General features: G+C 41.3%; 1 protein-coding gene across 6 annotated transcripts in view; it reads left to right on the top strand.

The window, feature by feature from the left end:
• The first annotated feature begins 239 nt into the window (after positions 1-239).
• The window catches only part of LOC126367783 (solute carrier family 2, facilitated glucose transporter member 3-like), a 33198-nt gene continuing 6670 nt past the window's right edge, over positions 240-26767 (top strand). The window contains exons 1-12 of one of the 6 annotated variants that reach the window (XM_050011520.1): positions 240-482; positions 9117-9217; positions 12868-13087; positions 13671-13820; positions 17373-17533; positions 19614-19738; positions 20892-21032; positions 21839-21976; positions 23112-23317; positions 23649-23861; positions 25312-25411; positions 26415-26583. In XM_050011520.1, the coding sequence (XP_049867477.1) occupies positions 13058-13087; positions 13671-13820; positions 17373-17533; positions 19614-19738; positions 20892-21032; positions 21839-21976; positions 23112-23317; positions 23649-23861; positions 25312-25411; positions 26415-26583 (1433 nt within the window). In that variant the 5' untranslated portion in view covers positions 240-482; positions 9117-9217; positions 12868-13057. The other 5 variants (XM_050011522.1, XM_050011521.1, XM_050011523.1 and 2 more) reach the window with 5 other exon arrangements.

A 26767-nucleotide genomic window follows, 5' to 3' on the forward strand; every position in this document is an offset into this window, starting at 1 on the left:
AAGCAACTGTCCCGTTCCCGTCTCCCGCCAAAAAGCCTTTTGAACGATCAATGCTTCAGTTTTTTTTTATTTATTCTTGCCATTTTAATATTTGCAAAACTACCAATAAAATAACGTTAGGTCACCAAACGTAAATGGTACATCACATCACCACCTTTACCATCGAAGTTAAACAGAGTGCAACATACGCAAATTACGCATCAAAACGCAACTTTGATTTTATATGACAACTCCTGTCACTTCTGGCCTCGTGCGGAAAACTGGCGAAAAACAATTTTCCAGCACAAAAGTTCGAGAGATTTTCGTTATAGTTTTGATAAAAGCGGCATGAGAGGAGCTGGTACCCTAATCCCTGCCCGTTTTTTGACCCTTGTTGGCCACCTGTGTGTGCTTGTTACTTTGCTATGGGAGAGCCAGCAGAACGTGAAGCTTTGTTTACCAAGCCAGTACCACAACCAATTCTTTCAAATATACCACAGCCGGTAAGTAGTATCATATTGGTGACCTTCAACACTAGAATACATTGTCCATAATCCTATAAGAATAGAATTTAGTTGGATCTCGCATGTTTTATGTCATAATTTCCATAGCAACGCGATCGATGCGTAATGCGTTTACGCAATTTGTATTTAATTCTTTGTTATTCACTTATCTGCCATTGAGCTTATCATTTGTATACTTATTGACGCGAGTATAAGGTATTTATTGATAGTGAACAAATATGTTAACATTAGTTAATAACGTATCTTCGATCGTTTTGGCGCATTGGCGTATTGTGATGAGGACCTTAAAATCATACTACTAAGCATAAGCATTCTTCAAACTTAAAGTGAATTAAATAAGAACAAGTAAAAATATCTAATGTTTATTTTCTTATTGGAATCTTATTTGTGCACATATAATTAAAATAAAAAAGAAAACTTGGACTAAGGGGTGAGCTCTCTCTCTCTATGAGATCCTTCTTATAATTATGTATAATTTAATATTTTTCGATTTTATGTTGGATTTTAGTAATTATATTTATTGAAATAATTTTTTTCCTTTCTTTTTTCAAGTTGGTATTTTTGTATTTTATTTTTTTGTTTTTGTATTTTTTCCTTTTTTTTTGTATTTTTGTACCCATACTTTTTTACTGATTTATGCTGTCTATAACTTTTAGGTATTTTTTAATTTTATTACTTGGGGACAAAGATAACTTGTGGCTTGTAATAATAAAAACATTTATTTTGGTTAAAATATGACACCATTACATAACACATATATATTTACTAATAACAAATTATGTAGGTAATCAAGTACCTAATTATTATTTTTTAATATACTTATACCTAAAATGCGGCTGAACAAAGACCATTCCACTACATTGCAAATACCTATAGAGCCAAAAAGACCATCATCCACTTTTGGACATACTAAATTGGCTGTATCTTAAAATGACAGGAAATATTTACTATTACACAAAAGAATTATCCCGCATCTAAGTTGTTTGCAAATGTTTGTTTCCTTTTGGTGGTTGCCTGGAAGAAATTGCTCTAGAGCAATAAGGCCGCCCAATTGTACTGTTTTCATGTGTTATGTCTGATTGTTGAAATTTTAGTTCTGTGCAATAAAGTATATTTGATTTGATTTGATTGAATTATTGATATGTATAACTAACCTGTATATTATATACAAAAGGGCATAGTAAGTTGCCTTACAATAGGAGGTTCTTAAAGAAATTTCTTCCAAGCAATCAGTGAGTCATGGTGGTCTGAGCTCAAGGTACCATGTTGACTAATTACGAATAAATAGTGAATGAATAATTTATGTATGCAAAGGACCATTGTCTGATAAAATTAACCTTTGTTTGTATTGACAGTGTTGTCATTGGACTTTGGTTTGTGGGTTGTAGGAGCATGAGAGAATAATTCTCGTGAATAAGGCTGATTAAGTAATGTTACTTAGTTTATTTCTTTCTTTGCTAAGTCAAGCCATGTTGACAGCTTTCGCGGCACCGCAACCACACCGCGCGCGGCTCGATTTATATCGAGTACATATGAGGTCTATCCACGTAGATAGCATTCGCTGCGTCCATTGGTCGGAACCGTCTATATAATTCGCGCAGCGTGCGACACGGATGCCGTGCAAACCCAAAGCATTTGTAGTGTTTATAAGATAATAACCCTATTAATACGTTATATGTTACTATGGAATACCCCAGACAGAAGATTATCGTCTTCTATTTCAATAAAATACAAAAAGACTATTGCACATATAAACACAACACTAAAAACAATTACAAATGTGACAAGAGAAGGACAATCGGCGGCCTTATTGCTAAATAGCAATTTCTTCCAAGCAACCTGTCTATTCTGTCCTATTCCATCTATTTCGTTTATTGTTTATGTATCTACATCATCAACAGCCCCCGCTCGTCCACTCCGCGTTTGCATAATAGCTGCCCCAATCTCTATGGCCACAGTATGGTGGTGTCCAAAATTAGCCAATTAGCTAACATATCCGTTTAGGTTACTTGAAAGGGACATAATAAAATTGTATAATTTATATTAATATTTTTCCCTTGGTTTAGAAATCTAGGATCGATTTCAATAAGCACAAATCGCGCTCGTCATTTTTGTTACGTCAAAGTTTTCTTTCCGGGTGCATGTTGTCGTCTAGACGTCTTGTAGCTCTGCTTACACGAAAAGGGAGAATTATTTTTTTTAAATGGGCTCTAGAGTCGTGGGCAATGTCGAAAGTTCATCAAAACAGGCAGGCTAAAAGACCACATCAAATCAGTTCATCTGAAAAGCAATATTGCAATTTGACATTTGCGCATATAAAAGTAAATGCGCAATGTCGACAAATGTCAAATGGAAATATTGCTTTTTTTACGTGGATTGGGAGATTCTTATTGGAGAAGAGAAGGATTGCACACGGGTAATATTTACTTCTAGCTTTTGCCCGCGACTTCGTCCGCGTGGCGTGTATAGTATCTTATTAGGCGGTTTAAATTTTTTCATACAAATGTTTTTTCCCGCTAACTCCCGTTCCCGTGGGAATTTTGCAATATCCTGTTGTAACTAAGCTTTAAGTTTAATAAGGTACCTGCATGCCAAATTTCAAGCGTCTAACTTAAGCGGTTTAGATTTTTCATACAAAAGGATTTTCCCGCTAATTCCCGTTCCCGTGGGAATTTCGGGAATTCCTTTCTTAGGGCACCTCTACGGTACCTAAGCTACGTCCCTTCCAAATTTCAAGTGCCTACGTTTAGCCGTTTAGGCTGTGCGTTGATATGTTAGTCAGTTAGTTTCTCCTTTTATATATGTATTTAGATAGTTATTTCTGGATTGACTTTGGATACATTTTCCAGACTCTCTCTATGGACAAGTGTCTTTTCTATACACGACTCTGGCAGTAATGGTTGTCTACTATACGAGGACCAGTTGCCATAAACCATAAAGTTGAAGGTGGATTGCATCAGTGTCATTTTTAGACCCCCTGATCATGACCTCTCACAAAGGTGAAAGAATTATGCTACAACGCAATATCACCTATTCTCACATCATCATCTCAGGCCTCTACATCTTTATCAGATGATTCAAACAGCGTTTCTGTGGCAGCTTTTAAAATGGCTGTAAAGTCCGGTGCGAGAGCGACAGTAGCGGCCGCACGACTGGCATTGTAGTTGACGGTTATTAGACCTATTCTCACAAGATCTACACTATCTACTATTGTAATACAATTGTAGTAATAACTAGTTGTTCACACAAAGTAAGAACAAAGCCAGGTGGGAAGTTGGTGCTCGTAAACCAGATCCCACCGGTTTGTTGAGCGTGTGTGTTTTCAGAACACTTGGACAGTAACAGACCATTGTAAATCACGTGTGTGGTGTATTATGGTCTTTGAAGGCTGTAGGGCTGATGCAAGAATCTCCATCGGTCATTGTTCTTCATAACCATGAAGGCTTCCGTGATCTAGTGGTTATGCCTTGGGCTCTCGATCCGGAGGTCCTGGATTGGAGATATATCACAAAAACTACTTTGCGATCCCTAGTTTAGTTACCTAATAAGACACGACGAATTTATTAAAAGCATCATAAAAGGAAAGCTAGAAGGACAGAGAGGGGAAGACCAAGAAGAGCTTACATGGAACAGATTAAAGAAAAGGTTAGCGTCGTGTCTTATAGGGAAGTCAAGGACTTGGCCTTTGATAGACTGAAATGGAAAATGCTACACCGACAAGAGCCTGGCTCTTAAATTGATGATGATGAGTTTAGTTAGGACACTGCAGACTGACCTCCCGATTGTCCGAAAATAGTCGGTCCCGGCTACTATTTACTTAAGTAAGTATATAGTTTTACATGAGCCATGTCAGGGGCCTTTGGCGGTTCAATAGCAACACTGACACTAGGATAGATGAGGTCGATTACTGATGTCACAACCCACATTAGAGAATATCGTTCTTCATGTCTTATACTTTGGAGTGTGAATTGCCAATGCGCAACGTGGTGAAAATATTCGCCAATCTATGTCAATCTCTGCAGTGTCTTCTGTAAATTTTGATTGTCCAACTTCCGACGTAGATCCTTCACTATTTCTGGTGGTCTTGCACTCTCTCAGTCTAATCTCGGCCTTAATAAAATCATTGATCGAAACTCTGAGAGATCTGTCTCTTCCTCGGGTCTTTCTAGGTCTATTCTTCAGCTTTCCTGCTCCACAGAATACAAGTACACATTCATCGATGTATTCATCGAGCTATGTTTCTCCATATGTGAAGGTAGCTACTTAATTCGCGGGGTTTTTTGCTAGCCATGGTTAAATCGCTCCTTGCAAGCGTCAGGGCGTGCGGAATATGATAATTGACGAATAGTTTTATAGGAAAAGCCTTACCTTGTTTACATCTTGGTTGAGTCGTGAATCCTCCTCGTAATATCAAAACAGGTTTTGGTGTGTTGTTGGAAAATATGTAAAGGCCGCTAAGAGACCTTCACCCATTCGCGTTATGAGTAAAGTTTCAAATCAGCATATAATAACAATAGCCTAGGTAGGTGTAAAATAAAGTAAAAAAAGTAATAATTTGTAGCGTGCCGACTTGATATTACGTAGTTAGTTAGACATATGCCTTCATTCTTTTTGAGATAATACACATTTTTGATTTGTTTTGATTCTATGCTCTATAAGTTTTGTACGTTCTTACGAATTTGATCTATAATCCAACTTGTAAAAGATTCTTGCACCCCTAAGCCCTGTCTTGAGCTCCACAACCGAGTTGGATCCACTTGTAACCAGTACAGCTGTAAAGTTTATAAAACACGAGCCGTTTTCCGAGGCAAGCCCGCCATCCGTAGCTAGTGGGTTGGCGCATACGCGGCGTCGCTTCACGCGATCTACCGCACGTGCAAACGTTTTTAATTTAGAAATAAAAAAGTGCATAAATTTAATTACTGGTTGTTACTATTCACGATACGGCCGGTTCGTGGTGTATCGACACCGATATTCTAAGGCCAGATTGAGTTTGGCTTGTTTGGGCCAAGTTTGGCGTAAACAATTAATGGGTTCAACAACCTCTAGCGAAGTATGGCGTTTTTTTCTCTTTTTATTGAATTTTGCTATGCTTTTTTTGTGTTTGGGTACGGTGTAGAAATCAAGGGTGGAGGTAAGTAAGAAATAAATGTTCTGTTCTAAGCTAAGTTTTTTAATAAATCGCGGTTTTTGTTTTATGAATCACGCATATTTGCATTCTGAAATATTTGCGAGACCTTCAGAGGATTAATATATTTTATTGTTTTAAGTTCTTATTTGCTAACGAATGGAGCACGGATTTTCTTAGTTTTAATAATTTATGCGCGGGAGTTTCGCCAGTTGAAGTTGTCATAGGATAATTCCCTTAGAAGTCTTTTCAGTCTCCCTTCCATACTAGGGACTGTCCAAATTTCAAATCGCTTTTTCTTGAAATTATTTTTTTTGAGTTGTTGCATTATTAAATAAATAAATAAATATTATGTGATATGTTGTTGTACATCCCAAATATCGTTGAGTGACGTATCTGATATTATTAACGAATCTGATTCGCACCTTTTGTTATTATCAAATTATTTTAGCTAAATATTGCAGATATGCCATTTTGCAAAGTCAGCCACGATAGATGCTATACATGTCATGTGAAGTGTGCCCCTGTTTTGCAAACAAGTGCCATCCTGAGCAGTCTCGTGTTCATCTGAACGTCATTGTTTCTTTTTTATTATTTGATCACGTGAGTAGAAGTATTGTCAACACGCCCCACTGAGCATTACGAATTACGACAAAGTTACGTGCAGTCTAATCATTTCAGCGAACAGAAAAGTACGAAGGTAGACTTGTCTGCCAATCCTCAAAGTTTAATTGAGGTATTGGTCTGTGTGGTTAACAGCCTCCGTGGTCTAGTGGTTAGAGCGTTAGGCTCACGATCTGGAGGTCTGGGTTCGATTCCCGATGGGGACATTGTCGAAATCACTTTGTGAGACTGTCCTTTGTTTGGTAAGGACTTTTCAGGCTTGAATCACCTGATTGTCCGAAAAAGTAAGATGATTCCGTGCTTCGGAGGGCACGTTAAGCCGTTGGTCCCGGCTATTAGCCGTAAAAACACCTCCACCAACCCGCAATGGAGCAGCGTGGTGGAGTATGCTCCATACCCCCTCCGGTTATTTGAGGGGAGGCCTGTGCCCAGCAGTGGGACGTATAAAGGCAGTTTATGTATTGGTGTGAACAGCAAATGCGCAGTAGCCGTAGCATTAGCATAGCACACGGATATCGCGCGCGATGCGGTATATGTCTCACCTGCGGATATATCATGTCCGGTCAAGTAGTTAATGCCATATTTTTCACTATAGGGGCCAATGGCCCCGATTCCTGCAGACACCGCCTAATTTTATTTTAAGTTATATCCGTCATTTTCATATCCTTCGAAAAGGAAAGGGACAGATGATTCACAGCTCTTAATTTTAGGAAGAATGAGTAAATGAATGTGTCGGGTTATTGACTGATGTAAAATTTTTAGACGGTTAGTTTAAATTTGGGCTTAAAATTGACGTGTGTTCCATAAATTTAATGCTTGTCGATTACCCGTCCCTTTCCTTTTCGGCGGATAAGAAAATGACAGATATAACTTAAAATAAAATTAGATGGTATTTACAGGAATTAGCACCATTGTCGCCCTATAGTGAAAACCCTTTTTGAGCCAATGATTTCTTTCGATTAATTTCATTCCGGGTGGTTTGAATCTAGTGTGTCTATTGCCAGGTTTTGTTAACAATCACATTCGAATGTCATTTTTCAAAAAGACGCTTAAGTTGTTTTTACTATAAAGCGACGTTATGCGGCAAATCTGCAATAAGTCTCGTCAAAAAAAAAGCGTATATATCTCGCCTGAGATCTCGCTTGCAGATCTGTCTAGCGTACGGATATCTGTCTCGCGTACGGATATCTGTCTCGCGTACGGATATCTGTCTCGCGCACGGATATCTGTCTGGCGTACGGATATCCGTCTCGGTTAAGGATGTCTGTCAAACGTACGGATATCTGTCTCTCGTACGGATACCTGTCTCGGGTACGGATATCTGTCTCGCGTGAGAATCTGTCGCGTTTCGTCGCATGACTAATGCATGAATAGTATTATTCATGTGTTTCATCTTCATTTTCGGATGAAAAAGGATTTTTATCGCGTAGGTAGTCAGGTCAATAGCCGACCTCATCAACCCTGGTGTCAGGATTTCATCTACTAATACTCCGCTACATTACTTAATTATTGAGGGTATCCTCGCCATCATCATATTCAAATTATTCAATAACATTAGGAGACACTTAAGTTTTAATGTTGTGTTGTGTGGTATACCTATAGCTTTACAGGAAATATAGTGAAAGTTATTTCTTTTATTTTAATTTTAAAATTTAATACTGCAACTGAAGACATATATCAGAAGCGGCTGCTTACTTTGTCTATTTATCCTAACAGGAATAGTGACCTGACCTGACTATTATTATTGTTTATTTCAGAGGGCTTAGCACCGTAAGCGTGTGACTCTTTCTCGCCTCGACATACGTCACCCGTCACTCTCTCACAGTACTACACAGAAAGACACAGATGATCTATGTCGCGGCGAGAAAGAGTCACGTGCTTACGGTGCTAAGCCCGCTGGTGTAGCTAGTAGGTGCCTACGTAAAGCTGTCTGCACAAAGAGAAGGCACCCCGTGCGATGCCCGTTAGGAGGGGCAAGTTTGTATGAAAAAAACCCGCAACGCTGTCATAGAATAAAGTCTCGGGCACACCAAAAGCAGTAGCAGGTCAAAAGCAGCGCGGAGCAGTTTCAATGCGGTTCCGCGTTACAATCGCGTTCAATTGTCATATTTTAATATTTCCGGCGGGATTTGCACGGCAACCGTGACGTGCGTGACTCGAATTATATCGAGGGCTTTGACCAATATAATATACTAGATAGACGTCGCACGACCGCACGACTATTGATCGAAGCGCTCGATATAATTCGATTCGCGCGCGAAATGGTTACTTGGCAGCGAGGGCAGGTGCAATATTATCATACTACGTTGTTTCTGTAATGTTTGTCTTTGAAGTTATACAGAAATTTCTGTTTTAAGCACTAATTCGGTTACATTTTCGTGTAAATCCGAAAACTACCGCGTAGGTACGCGCTCAAACTGCCGCTGCGCCGCGTTTTCGCTGCTATTACTTTTGGTGTGACGTATTTATACAGTTTCTTGTGGTAATGTAATGTAATGTAGTAATGTTCTATTACTGCTGTGCCTTTAACAACTGCAGCGGAGTTCTATGTGAACGCAGATTTACAAACTCCATTATAAAATACAGGGTGTTAGTGACATCAAAAAAATACAGAGTGGGGGGTGGTATGATTCAGACTATGATTCTGAGTTGATACGAGTATCAAGTGGAATTTCCGGTCGAAAATATTCATTTACATTCTTTCCAGTTTCATACTTTTGCGACAAAAAACCACTGGATATCAACTCATAATCATGGTTAGAATCATCCCTCAAAGTTTTCGTTACGATGTCACTAACACCTTGTATTACGCCCTCGGCGCCGCCTCTATGTGTTTTGGCCCTAACTGTGCATGTTTCCAGGTTGGTGGGCGGGCTGGCCGCGGCTGTAGCCTTGGTTCTGGTTGAGCTGACCACCTTCATACTCGGCCTCACAATGTTCTGTTCCACCGTATCTCTGATCTGTATCCTTTATTAACACTTCCTCTTTAACCTACTTAAGCTCTATACAAACTTTAAGTTTCCATACACAATAGGTAAATAATTCCGGGCGTGTAAAACAGCTATACAAACTTTTAACTTTCCATACACAATAGGTAAATAATTCCGGGCGTGTAAAACAGCTACACAAACTTTTAACTTTCCATACACAATAGGTAAATAATTCCGGGCGTGTAAAACAGCTATACAAACTTTTAACTTTCCATACACAATAGGTAAATAATTCCGGGCGTGTAAAACAGCTATACAAACTTTTAACTTTCCATACACAATAGGTAAATAATTCCGGGCGTGTAAAACGGCCAGATTGAACTTACTTTTATGTGCTTTTTACTACATATTGTCTAAAAATCTCATTCTGATATGATTTTCTTTAACAAAAACCCGATTTATTCTATTCCAATTAATTTCATACTGGTTTAAAATGAGACCATAAATTTTTACCTGGATTAAAACCTGTCTAATTGTTACACTATAAGGCAACGATATAAAGCTTGTATTGCCAAAGTTTAAAGAATAATTTCCTTTTTTTTAACGCCACTAAAGTTTGTATGGAGCTTGAGTACTAGCTTTGTACATTAAATCGCATCATTTGCAATTCGCAATATGTTTTCATAATAATGTGTCTTTGTGTGTAATCTGCTTGTCAATGTTTGTATGTGAATCGGCATCTATGATGATCATGATAATGACGATGACGTCAACATAATAAGTCTTCCTGGGCGGTCAAAATGGCCACATCGAAGCAATTCATCTAAGAAAGCAATATTGCTATTTGACATTTGGTTGCATTGCGCACTCATTGACATATTGCTTTCTTAGATGAATTGCTTCGATGTGGCCATTTTGACCGCCTAGGCTTTTTTCTTGAATTTTCATCATAAAATTCTACTTGTGATCAACTCAAAATCATGGTCCGAATCATCCCCCAAAGTTTTCGTTACGGTGCCACTGCCACTAACACGGTGTATAGAAAATGTCAAACTCTTCATTTTCCATTTGTTTAATTCATCATTGGCGCATTTAAACTGTATTAAACATACATAAACAGCCTATACGTCCCACTGCTGGGCACAGGCGTCCCCTCGATCAACCGGAGGGGGTATGGAACATACTCCACCACGCTGCTCCACTGCGGTGGAGGTGTTTTTACGGCTAATAGCCGGGACCAACGGCTTAACGTGCCCTCCGAGGCACAGAATCATCTTTCTCTTTCAGGCATACAGGTGATTCAAGCCTGAAAAGTCCTTACCAAACAAAGGACAGCCTCACAAAGTGATTTCGACAATGTTCCCATCGGGAATAGAACTTGGACCTCCAGATCGTGAGCCTAACGCTCTAACCACTAGACCACGGAGTCTGTTCTCTAATCTATTGGAATAATTAATTATGTCAATGATTTTCTAAATTGGCACAAAGTGTACTTTGTTCATAATCATAACAAAATGATAAGATAACCTATAGTAATAAATAACTTTTTTATACTGGTCGCATTGTATTCTATATTTATTTCGAAATAAATCGCCCATTCATAAAGCTACTCGCCTTGACGTAGATTCATCATCAGCCCATTAACGTCCCCACTGCTGGGGCACGGGCCTTCCCTATGGATGGATAGGGAGATCGGGCCTTAAACCACGACGGGGGCCAGTGCGGATTGGTGGTTATTAACGACTACTAATGCAGCCGGGACCAATTTAACGTGCCTTCCGAAGCACGGGGGAGCTCGAGATGAACTTATTTTTTTTTGTGGTCACCCATCCTATGACCGGCCTTTGCGAAAGTTGCTTAACTTCAACAATCGCAGACCGAGCGCGTTTACCGCTGCGCCACCGAGCTCCTCCTGAGCTGACGTAGATTATTGCACTATTTTAAATCTTATCGTTTGAATTACGTTCTATTAACTATGTGACTTCTTCTTCTTCTCTTCTTTTTTTCGTCTTTTCTTTGGTATATAAATAGAGTTTGTTTAGTTTTACTGTTTACATATAAAACGGATGAAAACGTAAAAGGTTTAAGTATTTCAAAATTGAGTCAATATCTATTTTAATGATAACATATTTATGAGTGTGGCGTAGGGTATTTTATTTTTTTATACCAAGATACTGACCCCGCCGGCGTGGTCGAGGATTTCCCTCATTCAGTGCTTATCACTATCGGCCCAGTAGCCTCGATTTGTTCGTTCAAATATAATTCTCTCAGACGACTAATTATACGAAATACTCGTTAATTACCATGTTTCAAGCAAACATAATTTTGACGTGGAGGAATTTCGGAAGAAAGAAACAAAGAAAGAAAGATTGATACTTTTATTATAGAGCGACACCAGAGTAACAAATACATAAACAGCCTATATACGTCCCACTGCTAGGCACAGGCTTCCCCTCAATCAACCGGAGGGACAGCCTCCGTGTCTGGAGGTCCGGGTTCGATTCCCGATGGGGACATTGTCAAAATCACTTTGTGAGACTGTCCTTTGTTTGGTAAGGACTTTTCAGGCTTGAATCACCTGATTGTCCGAAAAAGTAAGATGATTCCGCTGATTGCTTTGGAGGGACGTTAAGCCGTTGGTCCCGGCTATTAGCCGTAAAAACACCTCTACCAACCCACATTGGAGCAGCGTGGTGGAGTATGCTCTATACCCCCTCCGGTTGAGTAACAAATATAAAAATAAATATTAACAAGAAATAACACTTAAACCCCGTTCTTCATTTGTTTCGTTCACCGCGTAATTCTCACTTCCGTTCCCGCCTTTTCTGTTTACTTACTTCTTTTTAAATCAATTAATTAGTTGTATAACATTTTCAATTATACGTCATCATCATCAGCCGTACGACGCCCACTGCTGGGCATAGGCCTCCCCCAAGGATCTCCACGACGATCGGTCCTGCGCTGCCCGCATCCAGCGGCTTCCCGCGACAATTATACGTAATTTATATTAATTCTATTAACTTACAAACCTTTCGAAACCAGCAAAAAATCATAGATACCCTACACGCTAAGCTTACAAAGTATATCAGGAACAGGCCTACTTTGTCACAATTACTAATTTTATACTCAAGAGGTTCAGTGTAAAAAAACCCAATTAAAATAATGTTCGTCTCGTTATGATAACGTTTGAATAGAATCGTCTGATTGTTTATATTCAATTCTTTGCCTCCTTTATTGAAAGATGAGATGGAAAAATAGATTCGGTTCCGTATAAACATACTTAGATCGAGTTCTGGAGCGTTTGCGCATTCGAAATATTTCAGTTAGTGGTCTTGCTTCGTCAAAGAAGCACGTATTCTTTCGGTACCTTTCAGAAAAGACGTAAATTCGTGTTTTGTTGGGTCTGAAAAATTTTAGACAAAAAAAAATAAACACTTGTAACAAATATTTAAATTCAAATATTTAAAAAAATGAGACGTTAATTCCACCTACTCAGTGATTAGTTTTTAAATAAGAGACAGTATTTTACTAGTAATTCTGTAAATAAGTTTTTAAAGGAGACAATTATCATAAAATATTTTGTAAATTTTTAAGAGCCACTATCATAACTTTCGAGACAAGTTTTCCAAAAGAGATTGCTTTCTTTAACTTTCGAGACATATTTTCCTTAACTCTTGACCAGCTATCTTCGGGCACGGCGCTTCGTGCATCACCTTAGCTTACTTCCTCCTTGACGGATGGCTCTGTGACTGGTTTTGGCCGTTGTTCGCATTTGGATCAGTTCTTCCTGCGATCGTGGACCTAGCCGCGGCCGTTCGCAACATCGTTTCCAAAACCCAACGCTTTTAAGTGTACTTAGTACAAGAGTCAATATGGTAGTAATGAAGAGTAATATGTATTCAGTAAGTTGGATTTCTTTACGTTTACTTGTCTTGTGTTTAATTTGGGGGTATAAGGCCTATATATAGAGCTTGTCTAGTGGATAAAAAACACTAAAAGCTTTTTGAAACGAATACAAAATCATACATAGCGTTTGAACACTTAACTCTCCTTTTTGCTTCCGTATTCGGGTAATATTACCCTGCTGAATTATAAAAAGGTGTACGGTTTAAATTACATTGTCGTTTTTCGACAACAAGTACATTATCCTTTCAGGCATATTATTTTTGCCGAATGAGAAGACCTTTAAAAGAGGTCTATCTTAGAGTATAAATTCCATCCGAGGCAAATCTAAAATCTAATCTAATCTAGCCTGCAAGATCCCACTGCTGGGCAAAGGCCTCCCCTTCCTCTTTCCATTTTTCGCGAAAGAGATGGCGTGACGACTTGGACGCTTGCCGGAGGGACGCACAGGACCGCGAAAAATGGAAATCTAAAATATTTCACATTAAAAAGACCCATCAATCTGACATCACCAACCCGAATTCCAATGCTTTTGCTAACCTGCTTCATGTAACATCAATTAACAAGTTGACTTCCTTTCAGATCTCCAACAATGAGCATGAGAAGCTAACCCAGCCTCCGGGGTACAAGTCGTCATGGTCGTTGTACCTGGTGCTGTGCGGGGTGGCGACCACGCTGGGCTCCTCGCTGCCTGTCGGGTACAACATCGGCGTCGTCAACACCCCAGCTGAGGTTTGTTGTTTATAAACCTGGTTGTGCAACACGTGATGCTCGACATGTTCGACAACGTCGCACAACACAGCGCTCGTTGTTGCGCAAAGTTGCTAATAACTGAATTTCTATTGACAAAAATGTTGCGCATCGTTACGCCTCGTTGTTGGGCTACATGTTGAATGATATTGTGCGCGTCAATGTTGCCTAGTAGTTAACAAGTCCTCATGGGCGTTGTACCTGGTGCTATGCGGCGTGGCGACCACCCTGGGCTCCTCGCTGCCTGTGGGGTACAATATCGGCGTCGTCAACACCCCAGCTGAGGTTTATTGTTTATAAACCTCGTAATCATTAAGCAATAGGTGCAACACGTGATGCTCGACATGTTCGACAGCGTCGCACAACACAGCGCTCGTTGTTGCGCAATGTTGCTAATAACTGAATTTCTATTGGCAAAGATGTTGCGCATCGTTACGCCTCGTTGTTGGGCTACATGTTGAATGATATTGTGCGCGTCAATGTTGCCTAGTAGTTAACAAGTCCTCATGGGCGTTGTACCTGGTGCTGTGCGGGGTGGCGACCACGCTGGGATCCTCGCTGCCTGTCGGGTACAACATCGGCGTCGTCAACACCCCAGCGGAGGTTTGTTGTTTATAAACCTCGTATCTACTAGGCAACAATTGAGGCGCAACATGTGATGCTCGACTGGTTCGACAGCGTCGCACAACACAGCGCTCGTTGTTGCGAAACGTTGCTAATAACTGAATTTCCATTGACAAAGATGTTGCGCATCGTTACGCCTCGTTGTTGGGCTACATATTGAATGATAGAAATCAGAAATCAGAACCATTTATTCAACATAAATATCATGGATAAACTTGTTGAAGGTCAATGTAACATTTTTGAGTTTAGGTACGTCATTTCTCAAAATGTTATGGCTGAGGACAAGAAATGACAAGAAACTGCAACAGCAACACATCTTTTAAATCAATGAGGGTGTACAATCGTAGGGAGGGTGTACGTCAATGTTGTAAATGTTGCCTAGTGTATATGTGGCTTCAGCCATCTCAGTCTCAAGGGTACAAGTCGTCATGGGTGCTGTGCACGGTGGCAACCACACTGGGATCGGCAACAGCTCAGTTATGTTGTTGTTGTGGTGTGTTTTTTTCACTCTGTGTTTAAGGTTCGCGTCATGTATTAATTACTACCTCATTTCCTCGGTGGTATAAATCATCTTTATTATGTAGCAGTAGTATAGTCCTCTAGAGTTTATCCAGACTTTTTTATGAGGTCGGATTACCTAATTCGAGGTTATTGACAGTTCTGGAGCGACTGCCCGTATGAACTAAAACATTTTAATGAGGCATTTTAATATAATCTCAAAGAGGATTTCGAACGTCCAATTTAAAAAATATATATCTCACTCAACCATAATGACGCACGTGATATAGTTCAATTGATACGTTCTAAATTTAAACGATCATCATTGATTGATAGTTATTTTGGTCATTCACGTGAGCTCTATTTATGGAGGGTATATTAATATTCAATTTCGTTGTCAGTTTGACTGTCCGCTGATAAATCAACTGTACGTGATGACGTGATCAAGTCATGAATGTTCAGAAGGACATTGACTCTTTAAGGTCTGCCGTCAATATCACGTTAAATCTGGACAGTGCCATCTATATTATTTTTGGGGAACGCAGCTTGGAAAATCCCTCATTGGAAAATAAATTCGAATAAGTACTTTCTGCAATGTATGCGTACAGTCATGAGCAATATCATGTTCCCACTTTAGAACCCTGTCGCACTACCTATCATATTTGACATTTATTGAGACTTACGGTTTAATTTGTCAAAAAAGTTAATGTGACATGAGTGCTAAAAAAACCCTACCTTACCTACACCTAACTTGGGATTTCAACTGCGTATGTCTTAAGGTGGGTGGGAGCTCGGTGGCGCAGCGGTAAACGCGCTCGGTCTGCGATTGTTGAAGTTAAGCAACTTTCGCAAAGGCCGGTCATAGGATGGGTGACCAAAAAAATAAGTTTCCATCTCGAGCTCCTCCGTGCTTCGGAAGGACGTTAAGCCGTTGGTCCCGGCTGCATTAGCAGTCGTTAATAACCATCAATCCGCACTGGGCTCGCGTGATGGTTTAAGGCCCGATCTCCTTATCCATCCTTAGGGAAGGCCCGTGCCCCAGCAGAAGAGACGTTAATGGGCTGATGATGATGATGTCTTAAGGTGCTGATAAACTTTAGCATTCACTTGTACTGAGCATTTGTGCGAATGTTACAATACGAGAAATATATGAGAACATTTTAGCGAGCATTCTATCGAGCGTTCTTGCTCATGAAAACGTTTATAGCAATGTTTGGCTCTATGCTTGGCTCGGCACATTGTGCAGTTCGACAAATATAAAAACGGCGAATGCTCGATCTTCTGTTACAAGTGAATGCTCAAGTCTATCAGCGCCTTTAAAAATCTATTTTAATATTACTATTTATTTATGTATTAACTATGCGGCAATCCATCTCTAAGTATTATAACTTAACGAGCTATTGTTAACATGCATAGCGTTTCAATAATTCAGATTTCACAGACTGACCGAAGGTCGAATTCTTTATACAGAAATGACCTTAATACCTCGAACGGACGATGCGTTTACTTGACTTTGCGGTATTAGTTATTCATTTACATTTGTCCGACCAAGTAGTTGATGCCATATGCGGCAAATCTAAAATAAGTTTCATTCACCAATATGATCTTCTTCAATCGTATGGGTTGTGTGGTGGAATACCAACCTCAGGGTTACTATTGAGCGGCCAAAGGCTCCTGACATGGCTCATGTAAAGACTACTTACTTACATCAGTAAGTAGTAACCGGGACCAACGGCTTAACGTGCCTTCCGAACCACGGATCATCTTACTGTCGGACAATCAGGTGATCAGCCTGTAATGTCCTAACCAAACTAGGGACCACTAAGTATTTTTTGTGATATGTCCGGGAATCGAACCCGGGACCTCCGGAGCGTGAGCCCAACGCTCAACCACTGAACCACGGAGGTCGTTGGCCCTCTGCTGGGAACAGGCCTTCCCTCAAATTTGTTGTTGTGTGTGTTTTGTTTTGTTGTGGGGTTTTTTGTTATATTGAAGATAGTATTTTTCACGATTTAAATCTATATCATTTCAAAAAAAAAATATATAGGTAATTATTCTATGAACGGTCTCCGTGGTGCAGTGGTTGGCCGTGAGGCTCACGATCCGGAGGTCCCGGGTCCGAATCCCGGTGGGGACTCATCATAAAAATCACTTTGTGAGCCTTATTTTGGTAATTTGCACGCTGATCACCCGATTATCCGAAAGTAAGATGATCCGTGTTTCGGAAGGCATGTTAAGTCGTTGATCTCGGGTACTACTTACCGATGAGGCTCAATAATGCCCTGAATGTGGTTGGTTACCTCATAACCCACGCGATTGAAGATTATTCTACGACATAATATAAGTTGGAGCCTCTACATCGGAGACTGAACGGAAGGATCCCATATATTAATGTTAATCCATTTCTTTCAGGTGATAAAAAGGTTTTGCAACGAGAGCATAAGCAGCCGGTACGACGTGCAGATTACGGAAGGCTGGTTGAACGTGCTCTGGTCATGTATCGTGTCCATATTTATTGTGGGAGGCTGCACAGGCTCCGTGCTTGGTGCTGTGCTCGCCAAGACGCTCGGCAGGTGCGCTCAAATTATTTATTATTTATTTATTTTGAATCACCCAAATCCCATGGTATTCTCCGCACCACCCAAATCCCTCCCTGCCATAGAGGCAGCCAATCAGCTCGCGACACCAAACACTTCAGGACCCCGATACCTACCCCGCCGGTGTGGTCGACGTTTTCCCTCAATCAGCGCTTATCGCTATCGACCCGCTAGGGTCGATTAATTCTTTCAAATATTTTTCCTCTCAGACGACGCCCTGACCTGAGGTTCGCGCCCAACTGGGCACCCTCAGGCCTGTTGTCTTAAACGTTGTACCGGGTGAGAGCCTTCAGCGCTCCCTATTTGTCCGGCCAAGTAGTTAATGCCATCTGCGGCAAATCTACAATAAGTCACGTCAAAAAAATATTTTGAAAAATATACATTGTAACATAACATAAAAATCCACAGCTGTTACAAAGTTTCTCTTAAAATAACTTAACATACATGACACACAAAAAAAAGGAATGAGTTCAAAAATTATTCTCGAATGGAGCTTGCAGGCATCATGCTTTCAAAAGTCTTCTCACATTTCTTCATCAAACATGCTATCGAACTAACAAACAAACCACAATGTGGCGCTGATTCAAGAATGACTAGATTAGTCACTAAGCATTAGCTCACGACTATATCCCAATTGGGATATGAACTAAGTACCCACACCACACCGATCTTTCTGTTAGACCAACGTGATAGATGGTGATCCGATTGCCTTCTGTAATGGTCGAGCTAACTGTGTTCGTGGCTTCTGCACTTCAGATAGGCCGCCTATTGTACTTATTTTATTTCTCTTTTGTTTTGTATTTTGTTTTTTCCTGTTTGTGCAATAAAGTATTTGTTATGTTATGTTATAATTTTTTTTTTGACCTGACTTATTGTAGATTTGCCGCAGATGGCATTAACTACTTGGCCGGACAAAGATAAATTAATGACTCATTGGTGCAAGTCCGGTAAAATGATCAAGAAGCGCGTCTGTATCCCCAAAAGGGTAAGCACAGACGCCATGTTTGTTCGTGTTTGGATCATAGATAATTGACCTCACGTGGTTTCCAGGATTTGTGCCCGGTTAGGTTAGGTTAGGGTAAGTTATGGCACCGCCCTGTAGTTCCGGGCGCAAGAATAGGGCTACGGTACCCCCTGCCTGTCGTAAAACGCGACTGAAAGGGGACACTGGAGACCGTGAGTGGTAAGGGCGGGGGCCCGAGCCGCTCTTCATACGGTCTCCGGGAGGGACGGCAATGTGACATGGCCTCGCATTGCCGTAAAACTGGGATGGCGTAGGGGTGGGGACCTACCCCGGGACGCGCTTTTTATAGCAGGCGCGAGGGAAGCACCGGTGCGTTCGTTAGAGATCCCGGAGCTTCCCGACATGCGCAGCAGAGGGCCATCGGAGGGGTTTTAGTCGGTAAGAGTCCGACATAACCTCGTCGCTCCCCCGGGTGGCGAGGTATCCATGAGGATATCCCCTTCGTAACAAAAAAAAAGGGTAAGTTATGGCTATAGGCTCGCCCCCTATTGCATAGGACTTGAACAGTTCCATATTCTGTATAGAAGATGTAATTATGCCTGGGTGTAATAAAAAGGATCATCCTTTATACCCAACATACATACATACATACATAAACTCACGCCCGTAATCCCTAATGGGGTGGGCAGAGCCACAAGTAATCAAAGACAACTTGCAGCCACTGTTGATACGATGTCGTAAGCTGGATATGATGAACCTTATGGTGATAAGGGATCAGCCTATCGCCCATAACATTAGTCCATCATGTTAGAGGACACAATCCCTTTGTCGGTTTTTACGACATGCCCGGGAAGACAAGCAGCTGAACGTTTTCTATGTTTTTTATTTGCTCCCAGAACAGCATAGAAGCCCAAAAACAAAGATAAATCTTTTATCTTCATAGCATATGTTTGTTATCCGTGAAATTAGAAGGTTAAACGAAGAAAAATCTGTACAGCGCCATCTATATTGTTTTTGAGGAACGTAGCTTGGAGGGACTCTCCAGGCTCATTGCGTAATTGTAATAATACTTAAAATGTTCATTATGAATAGGAAAAAGGCGACAATAGTCACCAGTCTCCTCTCGCTGGCGGGTGCGGCTCTGTTCCTGCTCTGCAAGCTCGCCAACTCTATCGAGATGCTCGTGCTGGGCCGGCTGCTTGTGGGACTGTCTGCTGGTAATTATACCGCTTTTCATCAACGTCCCTTGCCTAGAGATGCGGGTAAAGACCTCAACGGTTGCAGAGGCGGAGATGGGAGTCACCAGTACGGCAATGTAAGATGGAAAAGGCCGGTTATTCCACCTTTTTAATGTGAAGCTTACTTTATGTAAAAAAGCTTATTATAAGATTAATGACTACCTAAATGATAAAATGTTTGGTATTGAATATGTTCCTCTATTTATTATATAACTTGTAATGTATACCCTCATTGGTTTTTAAAAGATGTGTTGCTGTTGCAGTTTTTTGTCATTTCTTTTCCTCAGCCATAACACCTTGCGAAATGACGTAAATTCTAAAATGTTACATTGGCCTTCAACAAGTTTATCCATGATAATTACGTTGAATAATTGATTCTGATTTCTGCTACATTGACAATATAAAGTAGCAGAAATCAATGTAGCAAATGTATGTATATATGCAATGTATGTATGTCAATGTAGCAGAAATCAGAATCATATATATATAATATAATAAATAATATCGCCTACACAGGTCGCCTAGTGTGAATGGCAGGGAACTTAATTATATAGGTTGTTGTTCACAAGCTTGTTTGTATGTAAGATTAACTTAAGTTTTTAAATACTTGTAAAGCTTCTATGTAATAAATTATTATTATTATTAATAATAGTTGTAGATAGTTGCGAGTCAGTAAGGCGTCAACTCACAAAGTACCTTTGTAACAAAAACAATTAAAAATTGTATATAATAGTTTTGTTATTGTATACATCTAACTATTTGTTGTTTTTATCATTTAACTTCTATTGTGCGTGCGGGACTCAATCTTCTACTACGTTGCTTACTGTCAAGACTCAACGCTTTTTTTTTTTGTAACTAATTATTCTAATTCTATTTGTGAGAACCTTTAATTGGTTCTGATGTTGCTATTCCAGTCTTTAACTTGTTTTTGATAACTGTTGGTTCTCCTAGAATTAAAAAATAAATAAATAAAATAAATATACTTTGGTAGAAATAGATGGACTAACCTAAAGAGACGAGTCACAGGGACTGTAACCTGGAACCTGACAGACATCTCTAATACACACATTTGTTCAATCCATAGTAGTAGTTAGATCTGAAGCATCTGAATTAACCACCCAAACTCTTCCAGGTCTGACGACAAGCATAGTACCCATGTACCTGACGGAGGTCTCCCCTCTCAGCCTGACCGGCGCAATGGGCGTGGCCTGCCCAATGGGCGTCAACGTGGGCGTCCTGGCTGGGCAGATCATGGGACTCAAGTTTCTCTTGGGTAAGTTTTATGGTTACCAACTATCTGAACTTCTTCAACAGTTGGCGATTCAAATTCAAAAATATCTTTATTCAGTAGGTGACATCGTAATTTTTTACATAAAGAACGTCTCATTCCTGTAAAACTACTGCAGCTTTTTACAACCTGTATAGCCGAGGAAAAGAAGCTGCAAGAAAAATCTCGACACAGGGCCCTAGACGTACTTAATAAAAACTTTCGATGCAATAGCGATTTTTTTTGGTTGGGTTTCCCCAAAGGGCAAGCGAAAGGGAACTATACCCATACAGCCATGTCTTATGTATTTATTTTTCTTGGTGATGATTCATTAAGTAAGGAAAGGTTGTGACGAAGAATGATGAAACCTAAGCCCTCACCCTCGGAGTAGACTCCTACTCCGAACCCCAAACGAATTAACTCAATAGTCCGCATAATCTTTCGAGCTCAGAAGTGGCTTCTTGGCACGAAGCGAAAATAGATATAGGTACACTATATTTATTGAATATTCCGATATAATAACACTATCGCGAAAGTTTTCCGACTAACTTAATGCGATCATTAACCACAAAACACATTACACATTATTTAGATTATTCAATTAAGAAAGGAACCGTTCCGTTCCCGCCAAAAAGACTCGATGCAATAGCCAGAAACAATACTATTGTTTTTTTAAACTATCGATAGTGACGTACCGAAAGGCAACATTGAGTCAGACCGGCGCAACAAGCGTGTCCATGACTATGACACGAACTGGCTGGTCAGCTATATATTCTGTCATATTGTTAAATTTTTTCTTATGTTTGTTCCAGGTGGTGTTGACGATTGGCCGTACCTACTGTCCGTCTATGCGTTGCTAGTCATTATTTGTTTACCTATACTATTCGTGTTACCTGAAAGTCCCAAGTACCTCTATGTTATTAGGAAAGATGAAGATACTGCTTTGAAAGGTAAGATATACATTTTTCCTTTTCCGTTATCACCGGAAGAAATTGTTAATTATCTGAAAAACCACGTTTCTTCTATCGTATCGTATTGCTCGTATGACGAGGGTGTAAATATGTAATCCCTCGGATTTTACGCTGTGCTTGAGACGGTTTGCCCTTCGGGCATAGAATAAAGAATAATACTAAGTATATGGAGGAGCTCGGTGGCGCAGCGGTAAACGCGCTCGGTCTGCGATTGTTGAAGTTAAGCAACTTTCGCAAAGGCCGGCCATAGGATGGGTGACCACAAAAAAAAAGTTTTCATCTCGAGCTCCTCCGTGTTTCGGAAGGCACGTTAAGCCGTTGGTCCCGGCTGCATTAGCAGTCGTTAATAACCATCAATCCGCATTGGGCCCGCGTGATGGTTTAAGGCCCGATCTCCCTATCCATCCATAGGGAAGGCCCGTGCCCCAGCAGTGGGGACGTGAATGGGCTGGTGATGATGACTACGTATAGAACGAAAGGGGAAGCCGCTGCGCACGACACAAATTGATGCTGGGCGGTTAACTCTTCGCTCGAGTTGCTCGAGTTGTTGAGTTGTTGTTGTTTACTCGAGCGCAGAGTTACCCGCCCCGCACCAATTCGTATCGTGCGCGGCCTCTCCCCTTTTCTTCTTCTTCTTCGTCGTTCCCTCACTGCTGAGGATCGCGACCACAGGTTATGGTTTTCCACTCGGTACGGCTATATGCTGCTTGGACCGTCCACCGTCTTCTTCAGGATGTCAGACCACCTCTTAGGTGCCCTTCCTCGCGCACGTTTGCCATCCATTTACCTAACGATGATCTGCTTCTCCAGACTGTGCTTCGGAGACCGCACAATATCTCCGAAGAAGCTTGGGGCACGATTCCGGCATCTCCCCCTTTGGGTCTTAAATGAACGTAAGCCGCTAAGGAGTAAATGGGAGCACGCACATACTGTCTGTCTCGCTCGCAATCTAATAGAAGTTTCGATGAGCTGTGGGTACTTAGTTCATCTTGCGATGGATGTACCTCTTAATGTCCCAGTTGTAATATAGTCGTGAGTTTATATGTAGGTAAGCGACCCCGGAATAATAACTGGGAAAACACTGGTAGATAAAGGTGGTCTTTTCTGATTGCAGAATTAAGCCGTCTCCGCGGCGTATCCCCGTCACTCTTAACCGAAGACCTGGAACTCCTGAAAGAAGAGGCGCGCGCAGCCGAAGCGGCGTCTCTTAGCGGAGCCAACTGGAGCATGGCGCGAGTGGCTGCCGACCCTCGACTGCTACTGCCTCTGTTGCTAGTCACCACCATGCAGGCTGGTCAGCAGACCAGTGGGATCAATGCTGTATGTATCGTTTGACTTAGTCTCGTAGTTCTTGAACCTTCCATGGATACATAAAGAAAATCTTTCCTTGATCATCTCTTGAAATCTACTCCTAGAGATATCCTACTATTTATTGGCCATGCAATTTGGATCAATCGTGACGTGTCGATTCCATTAAGTCTCCACTTATATGATTTTTTTCTTCTGGTGTGATGGTGAGACCAGGATGGTGGGATGGCACCTCCGGTTTGTGATCTCAACGATCATTAAGGCTGAACTATTGTTTTTGCGAGATGTTTTGAGTTTTGATGCGAAGTATATTTGAGTTAATCCTACTAATTTCTCTCCTCAGGTGTTCTACTACTCAGCAACGATCTTCAAGCAAGCTGGGTTATCGGAAGCGAGTGCGCAATACGCGACCATCGGGTGCGGCGCCGTGAACGTCGCCACTGCGGTGCTGATGCTGTACCTGTTGCCGCGCGTGGGCCGCCGCCCGCTGCTGCTGGGCTCCATCACTAGCGCTGCCGGGCTGCTGGCGGCCCTCGCTGCCTGCATGAACTTTATGGTGAGTCTCTTTATGCGATTAGTAGCACATTCGTGAATTCATAGCAGTTTCAGATGGTCCCAGAGATGGTCCCATTCGGTAGTCGGTGGTCCCATTTTTAGATGGTCCCAATCCTAGACGGGCGCCGCCGGGCTGCTGGTAGCCCTCGCTGCCTGCATGAACTTTATGGTGAGACTCTCTATGCGATTAGCAGCATATTCGTGAATTCATCCGAATTTCAGATGGTCCCATTCGTAACGGTCTCATTTTTGGTCGTCCCATTCGATAGTGGGTGGTCCCATTTTTAGATGGTCCCCATCCTAGACGGGCGCCGCCGGGCTGCTGGTAGCCCTCGCTACCCGCATGAACTTTATGGTATCCTCTCTCTGGATAAGCATTAAATTCGTCTATTCAGCCCAGTTTCAGATGGTTCCAGAGGTGGTCCCATTCGTAACGGTCTCATGTTTTGATTGTCCCGTTCGATAGATCTATTCGTAAGTGGTTCCGGATTCGGTTCGGTTTAGAATACTCTTGACCTGGGTGAGGTTGGTAATCCACCTCACAACTGGCCACACGGTAGAAAACTTCGAAAGACAAGTTATTGGTTTTTCATTGTCAAAAGGGGGGGGGGGGGAGGTAATAAAAAGGCCACTTCGAAGCAATTCACATAAAAAAACAATATTCCAATTTAACATTTGCACTGAAGCAGCGTGGTGGACTATGCTCCATACCCCCTCCGGTTGATTGAGGGGAGGCCTGTGCCCAGCAGTGGGACGTATATAGGCTGTTTATGTTATGTAACATTTGCACATATAAAATGTTAGTGCACAATGCAAACAAAATAAATGTTAAATAGCAATATTGGTTTTTTAGATGAATTGCTTTGATGTGCCGTTTTTAACTTTCCTGGACTTTTCTTAAAATATCCTGGATCGGATCGAGTTTATGTTTGTGTGTTTGTTTGTATTTGTTTTTGAGTTTATGTACTGTTGACGACAGGTCGACATGGCAATCGGGGCATGAGGTGAGCCGCGGAGGCGGGATCGCCCCGCACACCCGCACAGTCCCCGCGGCGTCTTAGTCTTAGTGTCGCACGGGTCCGTATCGACCGCGTTTATCGATTATAATCTCGCTCACATAATTTTGTCAGTCACGGCAGAAACTGGAGCAATTTCGAAAAACATGTCCAGAACCATGAAAATGAATATTGGGAAAAAGACATGAGAATGGATAATGAAATGGAAGATTTTATTATAAAAGTCGGAGATACCAGTGACGAAGATTCTTTAAGTTTTTGTAACGATACGTTAGATGATTCAGATGAATAAATATTAACTTAAATGAAAACGTGGTATTATTTAATTCACATTTTGTTACATACATAATAAAAATATATCGATATTGAAAACGTCACGTCACTAGAGAATTGCCATGTCGACCTGTCGTCTACATTATGTATGTTTTATTTCAGACGGTGTCGGGTATGTCGTACGTGTGTATCGCCGCCGTGCTGGGCTACGTCATCGCGTATGGGTTTGGACTCGGACCCATCCCGTACTTCATTGCTTCAGGTTAGTGCTATATCAATTATTAATTATACAGGGTGTTAGTGACACCTTCTTCTTCTATCGTGGGGGTTGTGAGGTGGATGACCAGCCTCATCAACCCTGGTGTCAGAGTTATTATTGAGCCGCTAAAGGCCCCTGACGTGGTTCAAGTAACGACTACGTACTTACATCAGTAAGTAGTAACCGGGACTAACGGCATCATCGCATTTTACTTCTGGTCAATAAGGTGATCAGCCTACAATGTCCTAACCAAACTAGAGATCACAAAGTGATTTGTCCCCACCGGGATTCGAACACGGGACTTCCGGATCGTGAGCAGAACGCTCAACCACTGGACCACGGAGGCCGTTTTAGTGACACCATGACTTTTAAAATTATTTTCAATTCCATAATTTCGCGTCGGAAAATACCTCTGATATTAACTCAGAATCGTGAGCTGAATCATCTCCCTCAGTATATATTGTATACTTGCGAGAATACATAAAATTGTAAAAAGGTGGTAAAATAATTAACAACTAATTTAACTTAATTATTTAGCTTATTAATTGTCAACTTCTGAAGAGCCAACTGGGCTGCCACTAACAACTAATTTAACTTAATTATTTACCTAATTAATTGTCAACTTCTGAAGAGCCGTGGTAGCCCAGTTGGTAGAACGCTTGCCTCTCACTTTGAGGTCGCAGGTTTGAATCCAGCACAGGCCTAAACCAATCATTGTCGAATTTGTTTTCGAATTGATGTTTGGATCATAAATGATTATCACGTGCTCAGCGGTAAAGAAAAACATCGTGAGGAATCCCACATTCCCGAAAGATGCATATTCGGAGGTATGTGACCTAACCTGTATTGGGCTGGTTTTACCTTCGCGGGTTTAAAGGTTAGACAGGCAGTCGCTTTTGTAAAAAACCGGACCTGTCAAAAAACCGGACCTGTCAAATCTTCAGGTTAGATAACCGGACACGGAGATGATTAATTGTCAACTTGTATCTGAATGATTGTTCAACAGAGATCTTCGAGGTGGCCCCTCGGCCTGCGGGCATGGCCTGGGGCTCACTAGCCAACTGGGCCGGCAACTTCCTCGTCGGCATGTGCTTCCCACTCATGAGGGACTCCATGGGACCATACTCGTTCCTCGTCTTCGCCACCATCACTGCTGCTCTCGCTGTGTTTCACAAGTGAGTTCCATTCGCAAATAAAGCACACATATAAACTCACAATACAAAAAAAACACATTTCTGAGTGTTTCGGAGGTATGTGACCTAACCTGTATTGGGCTGGTTTTCCCTTCGCGGGTGGGAAGGTCAGACAGGCAGTCGCTTCTGTAAAAAACCGGACCTGTCAAATCTTCAGGTTAGGTAA

Source organism: Pectinophora gossypiella, chromosome 6 (assembly GCF_024362695.1).
Source record: "Pectinophora gossypiella chromosome 6, ilPecGoss1.1, whole genome shotgun sequence".
Lineage (NCBI taxonomy): Eukaryota > Metazoa > Arthropoda > Insecta > Lepidoptera > Gelechiidae > Pectinophora > Pectinophora gossypiella.